General features: G+C 30.8%; 1 protein-coding gene across 1 annotated transcript; it reads left to right on the top strand.

Moving 5' to 3' along the window:
• Positions 1–2,375: 2,375 nt before the first annotated feature.
• Positions 2,376–13,000, top strand: LOC139500300 (uncharacterized). Its single transcript, XM_071289044.1, has 11 exons — positions 2,376–2,469; positions 3,448–3,587; positions 4,362–4,509; positions 5,813–6,016; positions 6,370–6,576; positions 6,889–7,647; positions 7,957–8,082; positions 9,804–9,899; positions 10,454–10,785; positions 11,723–11,930; positions 12,723–13,000. The coding sequence occupies exons 2-11, from the start codon at positions 3,546–3,548 to the stop codon at positions 12,998–13,000; spliced, it is 2,400 nt and encodes a 799-aa protein (XP_071145145.1). The 5' UTR covers positions 2,376–2,469; positions 3,448–3,545.
• The last annotated feature ends 7,391 nt before the right edge of the window (positions 13,001–20,391 follow it).

Genomic DNA, 20,391 nt, shown 5'->3' with positions numbered 1-20,391 from the left:
CTGAGGTTAACAAAAAATTAAACCAAAGCTGAAACATCGTCCTACTTTTAGTGACTTTTCAGTTCTGTTTTGTAAATGTCTATCCCTTATCTTTTCTGCATTCACTTAGTTTGTATTTATATGGAAATGAATGTTTACAACCTCAGGATTTTAGAACCCGCGCAAACAAATGCAGCGTGTTTGAACGTAAACATACATTGAACGAATAAACTTGACATATTTCACCATATAAATACAATATTGATGAACAAACGGAATGATTTAAAACAATATGATAATGACAACTATAGCCTTGGACAAAACGGCGTTAGTTAAATAACGTTCACAGGTAAATATGATAATGTTGTTGGAAGGAGTACATGCATGGAGTACGGACATTTGTTCAAAGGCTGCACATATTGAAAATAGAATATATAACAAAAAAATCGAATATATATCAAAAAATATATGAACATAGAATATTAGGGAAAAAAATATAAAAAAATGTGTTTAGAGATCAAATTAACAAAAAGTACGATTTGAGAGTTATAGACTGAAAACTCTCCATAAGAGACTAAATAACAACTATTGGTCACTATACGGTCTTCGATAATGAGCAAAGGGACAGTAGTGTAACAGTACAACATAAGAACGAACCATGGAAATCAGTTGAAAAACTCATCAGATGGATACACAGAACTACATATAACAAAATAACAAAAGTTTAAGGGAAATGGGGAATGTGTCAAAGAGACAACAACCCAACCATAGAAAACACAACAGCAGAAGGTTACCCACAGGTCTTCAATGTTGTCTACATATTTGATAAATCAGCCAATGTAGTGTAAACGGTTTCAAATAACCTGCATCTGCAGTTGTAATTTTTTTTCTCACCAGTTTCTCAGAACAGTTTCATGGATAGCAATGCACTGTTTTCCTGTAAAACCTCTGTTCAATAAAATCTATTGATTATATCCACTACATGATCTACTGATATTACAATTGAGGGCAAAATGTCTTTGTTTTGGGATTTTCAATTTGAATTATGCATCTGGTTTTTTTTTTACTGAAAAGAATCACTACTTATTTCAAGTAATATTTTTAAAAAAAAGTAATGACATTTTCAGACAATACCAACACCTTAATTGCTATATATGATGTGACTGATATACGACAATTAGAAGCAGATGATATTAGTTTTACGCCATCACATGACACACTAGCAGCTAGATGGAGAATAGTTCAAATTCAGGGTTTAATGCCACAGTGGTAGGTACACAAAATTGCAATGGCCATTGAGTTACGTGTTTTGAAAAGATCAGGCAAAATAGACTGTTTGGTATAATTAGTTATCAAAGGTACCAGGATTATAATTTAGTACGCCAGACGCGCGTTTCGTCTACATAAGACTCATCAGTGACGCTCATATCAAAATATTTTTAAAGCCAAACAAGTAAAAAGTTGAAGAGCATTGAGGATCCAAAATTCCTAAAAATTGTGCCAAATACGGCTAAGGTAATCTATGCCTAGAATAAGAAAATCCTTAGTTTTTCGAAAAATTCAAAGTTTTGTAAACAGGAAATTTATAAAAATGACCACATTATTGATATTCATGTCAACACCGAAGTGTTGACTACTGGGCTGGTGATACCCTCGGGGACGAAACGTCCACCAGCAGTGGCATCGACCCAGTGGTGTAAATAGTTATCAAAGGTACCAGGATTATAATTTAGTACGCCAGACGCGCGTTTCGTCTACATAAGACTCATCAGTGACGCTCATATCAAAATATTTTTAAAGCCAAACAAGTAAAAAGTTGAAGAGCATTGAGGATCCAAAATTCCTAAAAATTGTGCCAAATACGGCTAAGGTAATCTATGCCTGGAATAAGAAAATCTATAAGATATGTCTATAAAAATATACTTCATTCATAACTAATTGTTTTTCTCGAAGAACATTTTTTGTACCGATCAAAAACCTTTACCACAAAATTAGGTTTAAAAAAAGCGCAAGGACATTATGAAGCTTTATCTTTAGCTTTATCACATGAACGCGAATGTATGCAATAAATGTAATTGCTTGCGCATTTATTTTTTTAGTTTGTAATCCCTTGAATAGTTCGGTAAATTGATGATTCATGATACCTATTAAGCAAATATCACGCACACGACGCATTGTCATGGACACATATATCCATATTTTACTTGATGTTTTAATAGTTACACAAGTACTGGCAATGCATGCTTTTTCTTTCCGATATATATTTCTGACGCATAGTAAATTTGCCAATAATCAACTTTTAACATGATAAATTAGTATCGTGGTAAAATTCAAAATACATTTACTATAAATTGTATGTTGACAACAGGTATGAATGGAGTGTAGGAATAACAGACTCTAATGAACCAGAAGGGATAATTGACAGTTCTGTTGAAAATGTTTGGCATCCTTGTGGTCAAATAGATAATGCCATATACACGTTGCCTCGAGGTAAATTTGCTGAACATTGTATAAATAATTTTTAATACTCAATTATTGTTGTTATTCATTGTTTTTTACCAATAAATAATTTTTACATTATGCATTTATTATTTACGTATTTTTTGTGGTCCAAATTGCCATGTTAGTTTGGGTATATGTTGGCTGCTGATTATAGTGAGAATGTGCACATATGACCAATATAGTCAATGGGATATTTACATTCCAAATGTTAAGGGATTGTTTTCTTTGTAGTCTTTTGAAGAAAAAGTAAAAGTTAGTAAACTGTCAAATAGCCTGAAATGGCTATTCGAAATAAGACAATGCAATGGAAACGGCTTTACCAATCAAAAGCCAACACTCATTTCATGAAAATAAGATGTTAAAAAAAAGGTCAGATCCATCAGTTCTGCAATTCCCTCTAATGAAAGTAATATACATGTATGGTGTTGAATAAGGAAATGTTTTATGATTGCAAATGATACAAATATCCAACAAAATCAAAATTAAGTCGATTTAAGCAACTGAAGGTCATATAAAAAAGGAGCAAAGCTCATACATTAATGTCAGTTGTAGAAGTCCCGCACTTGCCAAGTGTAAAACAATTCAAATAAAGAAATGACAATAGCTGTTTTTCACAAAACAATAAGAAAAAATATGACAGACAGCAACCATAACTTTTTTCTTAATTATTTTTGCACACAGAGCTATCTTATAGATTGGAAAAATGTTATTTGTCAAAAAGATTTTTTTGGAGTGGTAATCTAGCAGAACTACATGTACGAGGATCATTTAGTTTTTAAACAGCAACTTGAATAATTTTTAAAAGGTAAAATAATTGCATGTTAGTTGTTTACTGTGACTGTACAGTCTATTATTTGCCTTCTTATAAATTTGGAAAAACTGATTGATTAATTATAGTCTGTTAAACATTCAGTGACAAATATTTTAAGTAATACTCATTTATCATATATCATAATGGTTTTTCAGGAAATGTTTAAAATGATAACTAAGTATACTCATTCTTTGTGAGAGTATGGTATGATAGCAACACTTTTGCTGATTTTAAATCTGATGGTGTGACAGTTATGTCAAAACCACTGACAACAACAAAAGTTTTTGGCGTAGGGGTAAGAAACTAATCACCTGTTTATTAAGAATAAAAATATTACTCGCACTTCTTTGATATATGTGACGTAAAGATGCTAAAATCTGCTTCATTTGGATTTGGCTGTATTGTTGTCTCACCATTGACACCTATTTTTTTAAACATTTTTCGTTCCGCTGTGCAATTTAGGCGATGTGGTGGACAATGCAATTTAGGTTGTGCGTCAGTTTTGTTTATATGAATTTTTAGTGTACAGTTCTGATGACGTTTATTTCAAAGGTTTATATCAGCAATGTCTCAGACGAGTTACTAATTCAGTGATGATCAATTATTTGTAAAGAAGTACCACCCTTAGAAAGATAAAATATACTGAAATTTGCATTTTTACCACGATCAAGCCAACGATTCTTGACTAGTTGTAATCAAATATAAATCAAAAGTTTTATCGCAACAGGATCATTAAAGATTCCGGTAACCAACACCAACCAACTGTTTTACAGGAGTTATGCTTTTCGGAAAGGTATTATTTGAAAAATACCATTGTTGCGATATTGTTCATACTTTTTTAATAGAATTTAAGAAAGAGTTTATAAGAATCAAAAGAATATTTTTCAATATACCTTAGATACACGGTACATAAGAACGCTGGTATTTTTATTCTTTTTATATGTCCATTTCACTGTATATAATTATGACCAATTTATCTATTTAAGTTCCATGTAAACAGATTTATTTTGAAAATATTTCATGTTCAAACATAATATAAAATACGTAATACAGTAACTAATGCATTCAGGTAATGGAACATTTGCCTGACAACTGGAAGAAGGATATCGATTATATGCTACGTGGGGGGCTATTTACAGTTTCGTGGCATGGAATATTTTTGAAAGCTAGCACTGTTATAGAGAAGTTTCATGTTTATTTGAGTACAAATCCTGGTGGTATGTATTAACCTTTATTTTTGGCAATATTAAACTAAAACGATGCTACATTATGATTAGTTACATCTAATGTAATCACTTAGAAATCTAGTGACTAAATATTGCCTCCCCTGTAAACACAGACAATTTGATCGTTTCAATGTTTGTCTCGATTTAGCAAGAAAGCTATTAGTTATTAATTCACAGGAAAACTTTTTGGTACATACTTACGATAAAATGTAATTGAAATAAAAATGAAATGTTTAAAATTTTGATATCATTCCCTCCTTAAGTAGCAAACAACGTGTACAGCAGGCTATATGAACTTTGGGTAAAATTTGTTTATGTATGTAACTAGACCAGAGAAGATCAGGGGGACATCCAATGGAATAGATCGACGTGAAGCAAATATAAATACTTTTTAGATTAAAGTACTTAGCAAATTCGAAGACTTTAATCCGATGTACAATTGAAAGTGAATGGATCGAGAAGACACAAATACATGTACAGAAATTAAGACAACCTATTCTTAGAACTGGATAAAACATAGAAAAAATATTTAAACTGAGCCTGCACAGACATTACTTTTAATTTGTTATATTAACAAAAAGGCAATATTCTATAAGGAAAGTTAACACGACAAGAAAAGACTGGTGTACTCAAAAACATAAGACGTGAAGTTATGTACATTTTTAGAAATTGTTATATGCTAAGGACTATGTGGAAGACTCAGACAATTGTTGACTTGCCAGATTTTCTGGTTTTATATGTTCATGTTTATTTCCCCATTTTTATCTATATGCGGCAAAGATTGATTTTTAAATTTCAGTCAACCAGCTTCTCATACATTTATTTCTGTAAATCATGAACATCGTTTATGTCCATGTATGTTTCGCATTTTAACAAAATACTGTCTTTAAAATGTGTGATTGTTGTTTAGAAATAACTTTCGATCAGAAGCGTCACCGACATACATGTAGTTCTCTCAATAAAATAACCGTATCTCTTTGTTTTAATTTTTACCATAGCATTAGCATCTCTGTCTTTAATGCAATTGTCTCACAATAGTTTTTGTAACAAACAGCTATCATATATTTCCAATTATTATGTTGAGAAAAACATTCAAATTTCTCACGAACTTGGAGTAATAACAACACTCATGGACAACATTAAACTGAACATTTTCTCTCAAAGTCAACCACCTGTTTTCATAGTAAATGTACATGTTGAAAACGGATAACATTTGCATAGTTTGTGCTTTTATAATACGGTATATATCTACAAGTAATTGTGATAAATTCCATGATGTCCACATTTTTTTCAGGTCATGACATGCACAAAGTTGAAATTGACATTCCAGGATCAGTACCAACTGTTAATATAAGCCGAGTTCCCCGGGTACCCGGTGTAAGATATTATTCTAATGTGGTTGGTTACAGTTATGCCGGACAGCATGTGACACTGTCATCCGATGGGTTTACTGTAGATATTGATAAACCTTTAGTCGGAGTTGTAAATGACGGAATAGGTTTGTTCATCTTTGCATGTTAAAAGAAAGAAATATAATAATAATACATTTTGTATACACCAGATATTTTAATCTTAAAAATAATGGTTTCATTAAGAGAACTATTTTGTATGGTCACGTGCAATTACTCCATTCAGTAAATGGTAAAAAAAGGTTCAAATATAGGAGTACTGTTTTCTTTATGTTCTCATAGAATTTTTTTCTTGAGATAGAAAAAAAGAAGGTTTTTCCATATTTCACTTTTTGAAAATATTTACTATTTTATCAATGCTAAGAGAAATATTTTATGTGTCATTATATCAAATTTGTTGATTTTCTGCTTTCAATCATTTAAAAATCATTTGCATATGTAGGATACACAGAAATAGATTTTCAAAACAGTTCACACTCTGTTAGTGCTTCCTGGAATGGTTTTAGTGACCAAGACTCGGGGATTAGGAATTATTACTGGTGCGTTCAATTGGAAAACTCCGAAACGGGATGCGATGTTCTGCCTTATCAACATGTTGGTATTCATAGATCAGTATCAAAGTCCATCAACTCTTCTATAATACACTCAGGTAACATTAACAAGAAATAACTCTGATTCGGTGTTTTTTCTTAAAATATTCCATGCCAACGTTGGTATCTAGAAAGCAGTTTTACTTTCTTTCACGATATGAGGATGTCTTCCTTTAGTTATTAAGGAACAAAATTATTTTAAAAGACATCAACATTAGAATAAACTTATTCTTATTATTAGTTTAAATGAAAATATAATAATCTGTCATCTTGAAAAATTTGTAAAGTAGTTGATTAAATTTTCACAATGAATTAAAATTTCTGTCATATACAAATTGCATATATATTAGTATTACTTTTTTATTTGTTAGGGGCAAAGGTTTTAAGTAAAGTATATGCTGTTGATTTTGTCGGTCACATATCAGATACTGCAACTTCTAACGGTTTTGTCATTGATGAAACCCCTCCAACACCAGTACAGCTAGTTTTTACCGAAAACAGTTTGATACTTAATCCATCATTTGAAGACGGTGATAATGACTTTGTAGACATTTCAAACATTTCCGCAGCTAATATTTGTGGATATACAAAACCATATCACTGGAATTCTTCTGATCAGGATTGTATTTGCGTCCTGGGTTCATCAAAATCTATTGCTATGGATGGTCGATCATTTCTTTTTCTCAGAGGAAGTGTATTGCAGACATTACATAACTTAGAAATAGACATCTTTTATAGTGTCAAATTCTTTACTGCTCATGTCCCCTTTGAAGATTCAGTTCTTTCTACAAAAGAAGGCTACATTGAATTTGGCAATGAAAGACACGTGTTTCTTGTGTACCAAAAGCAAGACAAACATGGTTCAGACATTGAAGTATCCTGGCATTCTCATACATTTTACTTTACCGCAAAGAATAAAGATGTTAATATTACATATGGAAGCATGGACGACACAACAGGAATTTTAATTGATAACATTCAATTTTCTAAGGTTGAAGTTGTTGATGTTGGGACGCATCCTTATCCCGTTTTATCTCACGCAGTATGGCTACATAAATGGTCATCAATACACGCATTTTGGTATTTTGTTGATAAGGAAAGTCCTATTGTTGAATATCTATGGGCAATTGGTAAGTTTATATTTTTGTATTATGTTTGTTCTGATCTTTTGAAGCAAGAATAATTTTTTTTGAAAGCATTTAAAAAAAATATCTACTAGCAATTAAAATAATAAAACCAGGAATAGCTATGAATAAAGACAATGGCAGTTTAACAGGTATATGTATTTTAATCAGATGATTAAATATTAGTTATACTAAATAGCGTTTATTTAAATATTAATCTGAATACCGTTGTTTTGTCTGCTAATTTTGGTGACTCGGAGTCACATTGTCCGTTTTTATTTATTTGTTATTGATAATGACTTCATTATTTGAAAGGTTATAAAGAAGGGAGCACAGAAATACAGAGATATACAAGTGTTGGGCTGAACACTTTCGCCTACAATTATAATATTACATTAGCACATAACAGTTGTTGCTATCAATGGTGCTGGGTTGTCGGCAGTAGCCACAGCAGAATCCCTTTTTATTGATCTTACACCTCCTGATATAGAATTCGTTTATGATGGAATTGGTATGTACATGTACTTTTAATAATAAGTTACAAAACATACCAACAGAACGAATGGTATTTTTAAAAGCTTATGTTGTACGGGAGCATAATTCCAGTAAATGCAATAATGGCCATTACTTAAATAGAAGCTAACTATAAAACCAAGTTTAATCAACCATTTTCTTACATCAGACATGCCTGTGCCAGGTCTGGAATATGACATTTGTTATTTAGGGACTTTCCGTTATGAATTTTCCGCGGAGTTAGGTGTTATTGTTATTTTTTTCTTTTTATGTATATATAAAGTTAATACAATATTGTCACGTTGGCAATCGTACCACATATCTTAATATAGTTTGTATTAAAGAAAAAAAAATCATAAAATAATTGAAAGAACAACAAAGCAATCGATAAGAAAACATAAGATCAATCCGACGAAATAGATGTACATACAACAATCAAATCATATTCAAGAAAGCCTGAAAAACAAACAATACGAAGGGCTCAATCCAAAAGTTTGACACAATTAACATTTCTGCAAAGTGCTAACATTTATTACCAGGGTTGGTATTATCGAAGCGATATGTGACAAATGAGTAGTATGAATTATTTGAACAGCATAAATGAACAAGACTTACCCAATTGTTTATAATAGTTTGTGCTATTTATTTAAATATGTGTAAAAAAAAAACACATCATAGATACCAGGATTAAAAATTTCTTTTTGCGCCATACATTATATTACATTAAGACTCATATCGACGTCCGTTCTCTAATCGACATATGTTCCTCAAATCGACGTCCAAATATGATGTCACAATAAAATATCCTCTACTCGACGGCCAATTTTATGAATTAAGGCTACGAAAACCACTGGACTATAGGCATATAAAGCATGTGACAGGATTAACCATGAGTGTGAGCACTTAACTCTATCCTTACCTGGAACGGTTGTGTAACAGCACAACATAAAAACATATTGCCAATTTCTTACGTATATGTTTCACTCCAGATGTAAAACAATTGTTAAAAAATATCTTACAGAATCTGAATTATATTACCCTCAAAACAATTGTTTGCACTTCTTTATTTTGTCTATTGTTGAAGACTGAATAACGCCCTCTAGATGTCGTTTAGTTTTTTTGTTGTTATTGGGTTGTTTTATCATTGACTTACACTTACATGCATGTCATTTATTAATATGATTAGGAATTACGCATTACAATGTAGATCGAGGTGATAAACTTTTTATCAAGATATTTATTAATATGCATGTTACCTATTGTGGGTTAAGAAATTCTATATGGAGTGCATGTATATTTTTTTGAAAATTTACTTGTCATAAGAACCCTACAAAATATGTATATGTACAAGTGTAAGTCGATTGATATTAGACGTCGATAAGAGAAGACGTCGTTTTGACAATACATGACGTCACATTGGACGTCGATTATAGTATCAAAATATAAGACGTCGATTTGACAATGTGACGTCAGATTTAGACGTCAAATCAAGGAATAGACGTCGATAAGAGGCTGGAAGTCGATCTCAGACTAATATACATAGATATGTTTCTCAAGAAATCAAGTAAAACATGGAGAGGGTTTTTACAAGCGCATTGTCCAAATTTTTGGATCAGAACTAATATTCTTATTCTTGTCACTTCATTTAGGCTATGATATAGACAGTCAAATAACAGATGAAATCATTGTTAACTGGAAGGTTGAAGATTTGGAGTCTGGATTATCGCATTGTGAATGGGCTGTTGGTAAGACTTTCGGCTGATTAAAGATCACCAAAACTACATCATATTTGTAACAAATAACATTCTCAAACACAATATAGCTATTTTATTTTAAAAAAATTCATAGACGTAGTATGCTCTTCAATTAACATCAGTAGCAACATAGATGAGCATAGTGGGATTTTATTTCAGATGCAGTAATTCCGTACCAGATGTTCAGTAACATTTATTCTTCAGACTATTGTTTTTTTTTATCCCAGTCATTAAACCTTTTTAGGGTAGCCGCACAATCGTGACATAATCTTACCATTGCAACCCATAGGTAAGACGAAGTATTTATATCCCTTTCCATGGAATTTACAGTTAACTTGTGATTCTGCATTCCTTTCTTACCATTCATTTACTATTATTCTATGGGCATAACGCATCAAATCAAAATCTATGAAGACCGTCAATACAGAAGTGTTAATGTCAGTTATGTTTGATTTGCATTTTATATACAGTTATACGTTTATATTATTTCAACATTAAGTTTGAAGATTTTAGATATATTCTGATATAATAACATTTATTCATAGGTCTTAGCAAATTTGGTAATGAGATCCAGGCGTTTGTCCGAATACCTACAGAACTGTCATATGTATCTAAAGTGTTTGAACATAGTTTGTTGTCATCAAAGACGGTCTATGTTACACTACGGTGTCACAATAAGGCAGGTTTACACAGCAAGAAATCTTCCGATGGAGTTACAATTTCAGACAGTCCTCCAAGTATACAAAATGCTCAAATTCAAATTTTAGACCAACCAATGACGGAATATGGAAGTAAACAAAACTTCCATGGAAACACTTCTATTGTGAGACTGAAGTGGATGGGTTTTGAAGATAAATCAGGCTTAGATTCATTTCATGTAAGTGAATACTTTCTTCCGTTTGAAAACTTCAGCTAAACATAAAAACAATTTTCCCGTCGGCCAAGATATCAAGATATACAGTTCTATTTGGTGTTGATGCTACCGATCATTTTATGTTTTTTGTTTCTTTTCCATTTTGTTTCGAGTGCACCTAATGAATATTTTGTAATAAAACATATATCGTGCGCATTGTAGCAATATTTTACTTAAAAACGAATTTCGTCATTCTGACAGTCGAAAGTTAACATGTTGGCATCGAACATCCCATTAATTTACAAACTGTGTCAGATTCATAGTTTTACTCTCACATTCTACAATTTGAAACAATTCTTTTATCGTTTTACTTGAGTGTTTGTGGGGTGCACTAGCCTTCAGACACACAAATGGAATAAGGCATCTTTCATCTGCCACTCGTCGTATATCATTATATAAATATAAAAAGATGGTGTATGAGTACCAATGAGGCAATCCTCCATCTAAGTCACTATTTGTAAAAAACATTGTAAAATGTTTTAACAGGCGCCAACCTTCAAACTTAGCTGAAATATTAGTGATACATCACAACATTATCAATTGAAATGGCTTAACTCAATCAAAAGACATATTATGCATGTTGTGCACCTGTCATATAGAATGCCATTTCTATATTTTATTTTGTTACTGATCATACGAAGATCCCATATTAATGTACAAAAGATTTCCAACAAAAAAGTACATAACAAAAATTACGAACTCCGAGGAAAATTCCAAATCAAAAGCTCAAACACATCAAACGAATGGATAACATCATAATGTAGTTATAGACCAAAATTTTACAAAAAAGTACAAAAGTAAGGATAATATTGTCAACAAAAGGAACTCAGCATATACATTAGCCCATTATGCCAAAATAAACATCATCACATGTTCTCACAAAATATATCATATATTGAAGGTTGAAATTGAAAACCAAAACAAGACGGTTTCTTTATCGAAGACAATCCTTTATGACCTCGACGGTGCTATGTACTATAGCATGACTGGTTTAGACTTGCATGATGGACAACATGAAGTGAGAGTTTCAGCCATAAATAATGCATTCCTATCCAGTCAACCTGTATCAACACATCTGTCTGTGTCAACAATAACTCCGAAAGTATCAGGTATGATTATCATTTCATTTCTTAAAATGCTTATACACATACATGTGGTACGATTTCCATTCAAATCACAAATGAAAAGAAACGAGTTTAGGTCACCGTACATGTTATTCGACAATATAAATACTATAACAACATTTCAAAAGAGAAACAGATTGGCCTGATTATCTTATAAAAACTGATACGTATGTGGCTTATATGTGTATGTTACCACCAAGTATCATAATACAAGACTGTAAGTATTTCATAAAAAAAATATTTGGAAATTTCCACTTCCTTTTTTATTTCATTATAAGCCTTGTATCGTTTGATTGCACTAATCAAACAAAGGAATCGAACACACTTTGTGGTGTTCAACATGTATAACCTTTTCTTTATACGAGAGAGCATTTAATATTTATAAAAATGAACAATTAAATTATCAATATAGAAAGATAGAAAAACACACAAAAGGTAAACCGAACAAATTTATACAGAATACAGCGACATTTATACTCAAATTTAAATAAAAATTAAAGCGTAACTTTCCTTCATCAATAGGAAAATTATCAATGAAGACATCCAATAAAAACAATTCAAGTTATACCCAAAAAAACCAAAACAATCAACAACAAAAAGTGCCGTTCTGATCAAGCATTCAGGATCACATCAGGAGAAAGTTTTTTTATTCTTAAGTTTCAAGAATGATCTATAAGTTATAAACGTTTCCATCGTAGGCTCATTTCAGAATATTTTGTCAAAACTTCAATTACTTTCAATCATAAAATGTTAAATGAATGTATCATTTATGTTCAGGAACAAAGTCCATCACAATGTCTGAAAAGAACAGAACGTTAACCATAAGCTGGGATGCGTATTTTACCTTTGCTTTTACCTTGTACTATGAAGTGTCTGTAGGGACAGCTTTAAATGGAGCAGATATTGTACAGTGGCAGGAGACGACAAATGAATTTCTTGTGATGCATGTCCCACTTCGGGTTAAGTTCTACAGTGGAATGGATATCTATATTACAATAACAGCTATTGGATTAAATGGCAAACACATCACACAAACTATTACCCTGACTGTGTAATAAAGATATATTTTACAATCGTCAGTGGACACATATTTGCAATAACCTTTTACACAGCATACTCCCTTAGTATGCCTTGTCAAATGCTTGTATTTAATAAATTTTGTCTGTTTCTCTAATAAAATTGATTTTTGTATATACATGTATCGTACATTTGTTCATCTCTGGCATGATTTACGGACATTGTTATTAAAAATGCAAAATCGGAAGTGTATTAACTGAATATAGTCATTTTTGCTTTGTTCTGTCGGTAGATTTTTATTCTGGACTTCATAATCAGCTATCTCAACGATTCCCAATATTTTATAGCCCTGGGTTATTCTTTTTTTTGGGGGGGGAGGGGTTGGGGGGGGGGGGGAAGGGGGCTGACGTGACTATTCTTATGACAAAAGTATGTTCAATACGCAAATTTTACTAAAGAAGACGTAAATTCCAAATTTTGAACACAAATCATTGAAGTATGGCAAGAGTACTGTGAGTAGGGAAACGTCAATGGAAACCTAAATATCATGTCAATGTACTAATTGTATTCGCTGTCAAAAGTATGTTAAATTGATCTTGCGTTTGACAGTTCCTCTGATAAATCTTCTCCGCCTCTTATAAAGAAAACTATGATTCTTACTAAAAATACAAATTATGGCTGATGAACAAATTAAAAGATTTACTAGACTACAATGGAGTTATGATATGGAAAACAAAACACTTAATAGAGTTCTATTGTATAAAGTTGCATTTTCTGCATTTTTTTAGAAAGATTTGAACCTTTTCAATGGATAAGATGAACTAACATTTAAATCAATGTCAGTAAATATGGACATAGCTCCCTGTAATTGTACCCAAACAGCGCGATTTTCGAACTCAACCTAGACATTGCTGATATTATTGATATTGTATTATAGTTTTCGAATTGTTTAAAAAAAAACTGAACTCCGAGGAATATTCAAAACGGAAAGTCCCTAATCAAATGGCAAAATCAGAAGCTCAAACAGATCAAACGAATGGATAACAACTGTCATATTCCTGACTTGGTACGGGCATTTTCTTATGTAGAAAATGGTGGATTGAATCTGGTTTTATAGCTAGCCAAACCTCTCACTTGTATGACAGTCGCATCAAATTCCATTATATTGACAATAATTATAGCAATTAGTGCATTGAGTGGGTTGACAGATTGGCCATGCTGACTTATTCTAAGATCGCATTGTACTTAACATTTCTGCTCTTAACTCTTCTTAACAAGCCAATATTTGAAATAACCAGGTTAAATATGGTTCGATTAAACACTTTAAAAATAAATAGTTTTACTGCTAATACAACCAGCAGCATACCAAATATCACTGACTCGTATTAGACGATTTATTTTAAAGTGATATAATCACAAACTATAACATGTATACTATGATTAAGTTACAAAGTCAATCAACTATAGCCGAGGAGGTAGTGTCAAATAATCTGCAAATGAGATGTTTCGAGGCTTATACAAATGCTTTCCATATATTGACCCTACAATGATTCCCTTATATGCTGAACTATTCACAAACTTTAGCAAATTGTTAACGCAGCCACCAATCCCACCGAAAAGAACAATCATAAGTCTAACCCTTATACATTAACCTAACATTTAGTGTTATTATCCTTGTCTTCATACTGGAAATAACAATACCTAAATGATCTCCTGAATGGTTTGAAATTTATTTTTATTTTTCTCCTTATACCAAAATCTTATCCATAAAAAGTTTGTTTGTGTTCTTATAAGTTTTTTTGTTTCAATGTTCAGTATTAAACTGTATCATGTAGTCATGGAAATATGACAGAAATATGGGTTTTAAAAGCTCATCAGAGCTTATGTTTGTATTTGTATTGCATATACCGACTTTAAATAAAGCTTTATGTCTTATGTCTTTATGTCTATGGGAAACAAAAGACTGTGTGCTTACACTATCCATTTGTGTTAAGCGGTTCATAAAATACTGGTTACTTGTACAATAAAATCTGTAAAAATTATAATTTGTACACAACATATATATACTATATATTTTTTAAGTTTCTTCTACCTGAACTTTTGTACTAGCTGCAATGCCATCAGCGTGGTCTATTCGTTGAAAATTTAATCGCATTGTCCGTCTTGATAAAAGTTAAACCTGAAGTTTTGTTTTATTGCTAAAAAAAATCGACGATCTCAAACACAAACCAATGAAAAAACCCTATGCAGACACACCCTCATCTAGAATATATGCTCACAAAATCATCGGAGTACGATTGTAGATAAAATAATTATTTATCTATTGAACGATCAGTATATACTATAATTTCTGAACAAACATAGTATTATTATTCATCAAGACTATAATTAATATGTTTATGTTTAATATAAAAAAAAATCCGTAATACGTAGTTTTATTTCTTATTTCTTATTTCTTAATAATAATTGCCATTCTCCGTCATATGAGAATGTTGTAAAATGATTTTTAATAATTTGATACTGATGCACTGCATATCAATTGTAATAATTGATTGATAGTTGGTTTTTGACGTCAAGTGGCAAATATTGCATGCAATTTTGAATCGTTTAATTGAACTAATGTATATTCTATAGGCTACATGCTTGAAATTATTATCATTAAAATAATAATTGTAGAAAAGATCACTATAGGTTTAAAAATACATTATAAAAATCTTAAGAAAAGCTAATACATTAGGCTTTCGTTGGGACCTAAATTCTCTCTCATATGACACGAGTATCAGATGACGAGGTTTCAATTAGTTGTTTTTGATGAATTATATATGTATGTAGGCCACAAGAGAGCAAGGAGCAGTGATGATTGACAAATCTAAGGTTTTTAAAATGGGGGCGGGGGAGGCGGCACTTGTTTGTCTATGAAAATTCTGCGGCAGTTGATTTCTTTTTAAACAAATTTTAACAATCAGCAAAGAAATATGTTACAGTTGAGCTATCCACCGATGAGACTCTTAATTATGTACACATTATAGAGCAATTCATCAACAGCTTTGTATTCCTTTGTTTGTGTTTATAATTGTTTGTCCTTTTGATACTGACTAATAATGATACCTTGGGTATACAAATGTGTTAATTGGTTGCTTTCATTTGTAAGTAAGCAATTAAAAAGGTCGGTCTTGACTCTTGATATTCAATTTGTAGATTCTTCTTCAAGGACGTCTCGAATTTCAAACAACTTTTTCATCAAAATTATATAGATTTATTGCACAACTATGACCTTCAGGTATAAGATAAAGGTTCTAAAAGTTGTACTTAAATATTTCTCTCTGGTTTAATGAACTTATTAATAAAATGTAAAATTATGCCACTGCACTGGTATGTTATTTAATATACACATATAGTTCGCAACTGTATTTCTTGAAGCAATACCGAATTGCATGGTTCTTTCGATTTTCCACTATTATACTGTGTGCTGTTTGTTTTCGGGTATTGAATTAGATCGTGTCTTCCTGCACTCCGAGATTTTTCAGACTGTCTTTTTTTTATTACTGTATGTAAAAAGGGAGATGTGGCATGATCGCCGCAAATGAGACAGAAATCTCGGACTAGTCTTCCTGTACTGTTTCGTTAGATGCTATGTAAAAAAATCGATAATGAAGTGAATTTGCCGCTATTAGAAAGTTCAACGACCCATGATTTATTTAAACAATATAATACCAAAAAATATGTGTGTTGTTAAAAATGATAGAATATGCATAGACAATTTTTCTCAATGGCAAAACAAACAGTTTAACAGTAATCTCTATAAAAAATGAAATTCAATCAATGAAATCACTTTTTCTCATTTTAGTGAAAGGAAAACAAATACAATAAATAATAGTCTTTTAATTCTTAAAAATCCAATATTTGGCTATATCTGAAACTTCTCTATCACACTGTTAACGTTGTCTCAGATTGTAGTAATCAATTTCTTCGAAAAAGCATAAATCACATTCGACCCTTATGGTTGTTCAAGTATTTAACAGATTGAGGTGTATCTTAACTGTTCTTTTTTTTTTTAAATTCTGTTGATAAATATCAACTTTAGAATAGAACAATCAGCTGAAGAAAAAAAGATGCTAGCTTCTTTCGATTACTCTTTAGAAAGCAAAGGAACAAGTGGGAGAGAAATTGATTCCGATTGGAGTACTAACTAACAATTACAAATATGCTCATGAAAAATGATAATAGCAGATAAGTAGTCAATAAAAAAGTACACATTAAGGAATTACCCTTTTATATTTTCATAATTGATGACGTCAATCGTTAATTTTATTTCACAAATCGATTTTTATCGGTGATGATTAAACTTCAGCGTTGTTGATAAACATGTTTGTATATATATAAAAAAAAACATGTTTATTAGCAACTCAAGTTGTCCTTCTTCGTTGGTCCTTGCATGATAGTAAGCCTATGGGTAGTCATTCAAATCGTCATTACTATAAATTGTATGCCCTTGGCATCTTGCAATTTCCAAAGTAATATTTGATATGTTTAGAAATGAGAAAAATATATGTTAATTAAGAGTGATGAAGACAATCACAAAGAGAGAGACTTAGTGTTCTATAACAATACTTTGGATTTATTTTTAAAAATCTGTACCTTATTTACACCAGCCGGAAAAATTGAGGATTTTAATTATTTTTGAAGCCTTGTGTCTATAGAGAAATTTTAATTGATTTTAGAAAAGTTTTGTGCTAAAAATGGTATATCCTTGAAATATGACGTTTTTCTACGGACACTCTAATACATTCTAATATCTAATTCAATGTAGAAAGATCCAGTTCTTTTCTCTTAATTTTACAAAGTAGAATAAACATTTATTTGTGTAGGTATTCTTCTAAAGTTCGTGTCGCTTGGGGATCTGTTAAGTTCCGAAGCGAATTATCAAAAACCTATTGCCTTAAAAAATTGAAGCCTTACATGCGAGGATAACAAAATAATATATCAGTAGATATTATTATTGTTACAACTGTTCGGCCTTTCAAGCTCAATTGTATTCAACTTATTAACTATTCGTAAACAATACGTACGTATTTTTATTGTCACTTGTTGTCCATTATCTGCAAACTAAGATTAAATCGTTTAAAATCGATACGAAAGTAATATTCATTTACAAAGTTTTAAATAATAATATCAGCTTGAAATAATAACTAACGATATTATCTACAAAAAAAAACCCTAAATTCCTGAAAATCTGAGGTTGTGTCTACGATAAGATCTATGATTGATTATGTTTAAATCATTACCCTTCACCTGAAAATAATGACTTATTAAATTGTTTGATATTTCATTTTCATTTTATAGCAGTTTTGCTTTATCCCGTTGACTGGAAAATATCTCCATTAATGAAAAATCTATAATTAAATAATTGACTTTATTAATGGAGATATAGGCAGATAATTTCTGTGTGTATTAAAAGAATGAGATGTGGTATGATTGCCAATAAAATAAATAAATAAAAATAAATAATCTTTATTTCAAGAGGATGATCCCATTAGTTAAAACTAATCTTCCTGAACGTCCTCAAAATAATAATAACATATTTATAAGTACATAGAGTATTATAAAGTTATATTATACACAATATACAATTGTATTTAAATAATAATGAAAAAGCATATTAATTTGCACAATTGATGAAAAATTTGTAACATTTTGTTTTAAAAGATACAAGTGTATTACTCATTTTTATTTCATTTGGTAAACTGTTCCATATTTGAGAACCTGAATATGTAAATGTTTTCTTTAAAAAATTTGTTTTTGGTTTTGGAAGATTTAATAGTTTTTCATCAGCTGAACGTAAGTTATAATTTTGATTATCAGTAAAATGAAAATTTTCTTGTAAATAGTTAGGAACCATACCATTTAATGATTTAAATACAAGTATTGCCTTTTGATATTGAATGCGTTTTTTCATATTTAACCAGTGTAAACTATTAAACAATAAACTGGATGATGTCATTATGTCAGCTTCTACTATAACCCTAGCAGATTTCTTTAATAACTTATTAAGTTTATTTATTCCACTTTCACAACAGCTTCCCCATATATTGCAACAATAATCAAATAATGGCAGAATATAAGCATTAAAATAGATAATACGTATATGCATAGGTAAATATTTTCTTATCTTTTGTAATAAATTGATTCTGTTTGATATAGTACATGACATTTTATCTATCTGCTGATTCCAACTTAGGTTTTTGTCAATATATAAACCAAGAAGTTTTTCACAATCTACATTTTCTATTTGTTCATTTGAATGACAACTCTCCACAAGAGACCAATTGATTCCTTTTGCCTACGTTTTAGCGAAGAACCACTAGACACTTTGCTCATCAAACGGTCTGATAAAATGTTTTTTTCTCTTTTTCTTGTTTTAAAATGTTGATGCCGATAAACACCCTTTAGTACAGTCGTTGTTGTAAATAGTTGTATTATCCTTTGCAATGAAATTGATTAAACCTACGTTGTATTCTAAGTGATTTTCGAAAGTGTATCCTATAATACCAACCACATTACAATTTGGTCACCGTTGCAAATCGAAAGAAACAACAGTAGGAAAGAGGCAAAATATTATTACTAGTACTAGTATTTATAGCTACCCGTAAATAATTACAAGACTTTAAATATATATACAGAGTTGTTTTTAAATAAGTTATATCGAAAAGAAACCTTTTTTTTTGAAAATTTATTGGCTGTTTAGTATGATTTGGTAAAGTCAGATTTTTGTTTTTATAGAAATTGATTATACAGCCTGCGATAGTTATGTCAAGAAAGCTAAAAATAGCGATTCTTATCCTTCGTTGGCGTCTGCAATTGTCGTCGTTAATATTTAGGTTCAGTCTGTTGACATAGTGTATTAAGACTTCAATAAAAGAGGGACGAAATATACCAGAGGGACAGTCAAACTCGAAAATCGAAAATAAACTGTAACTTTGTCAAACCTTCATTTAATTTTATGAAATTTGGACAGAAGGTATCTATGCTTCATAAGAGAATCCAGAGCAAAATTAGAAATGTTTATTTTCATTTTTCCCGATTTACTAAGATTAATTTGCATTACGCAAGTAGATACAGTTAGGGATAAAAATTTGTTACACATGAATTAAATGGTTAATATTTCATAGAATTTAATGGACTTGGGAAGAAACTTCTTTTAATAATGAATAGATAATGACGGAGGTAAACTTTATGTAAATATATTTATTGTTATATTTTCATTTTTTTTTGTGTCTGAAAAATTGACTTAATTTTTTTATAGTTTTTTTACAGAGATTGTTATGAAAGTTGATGACAATAGAATAAAATGCATCGAAAGAAAACGTTTATGTTTTCAAAATTCTGTATTTTACTGATAAATGGACTCTCTTATTACAATCAACAATAC

The sequence above is a fragment of the Mytilus edulis genome, chromosome 13 (genome assembly GCF_963676685.1).
Source record: "Mytilus edulis chromosome 13, xbMytEdul2.2, whole genome shotgun sequence".
Lineage (NCBI taxonomy): Eukaryota > Metazoa > Mollusca > Bivalvia > Mytilida > Mytilidae > Mytilus > Mytilus edulis.
This window is presented reverse-complemented; position numbering and strand designations above follow the sequence as displayed.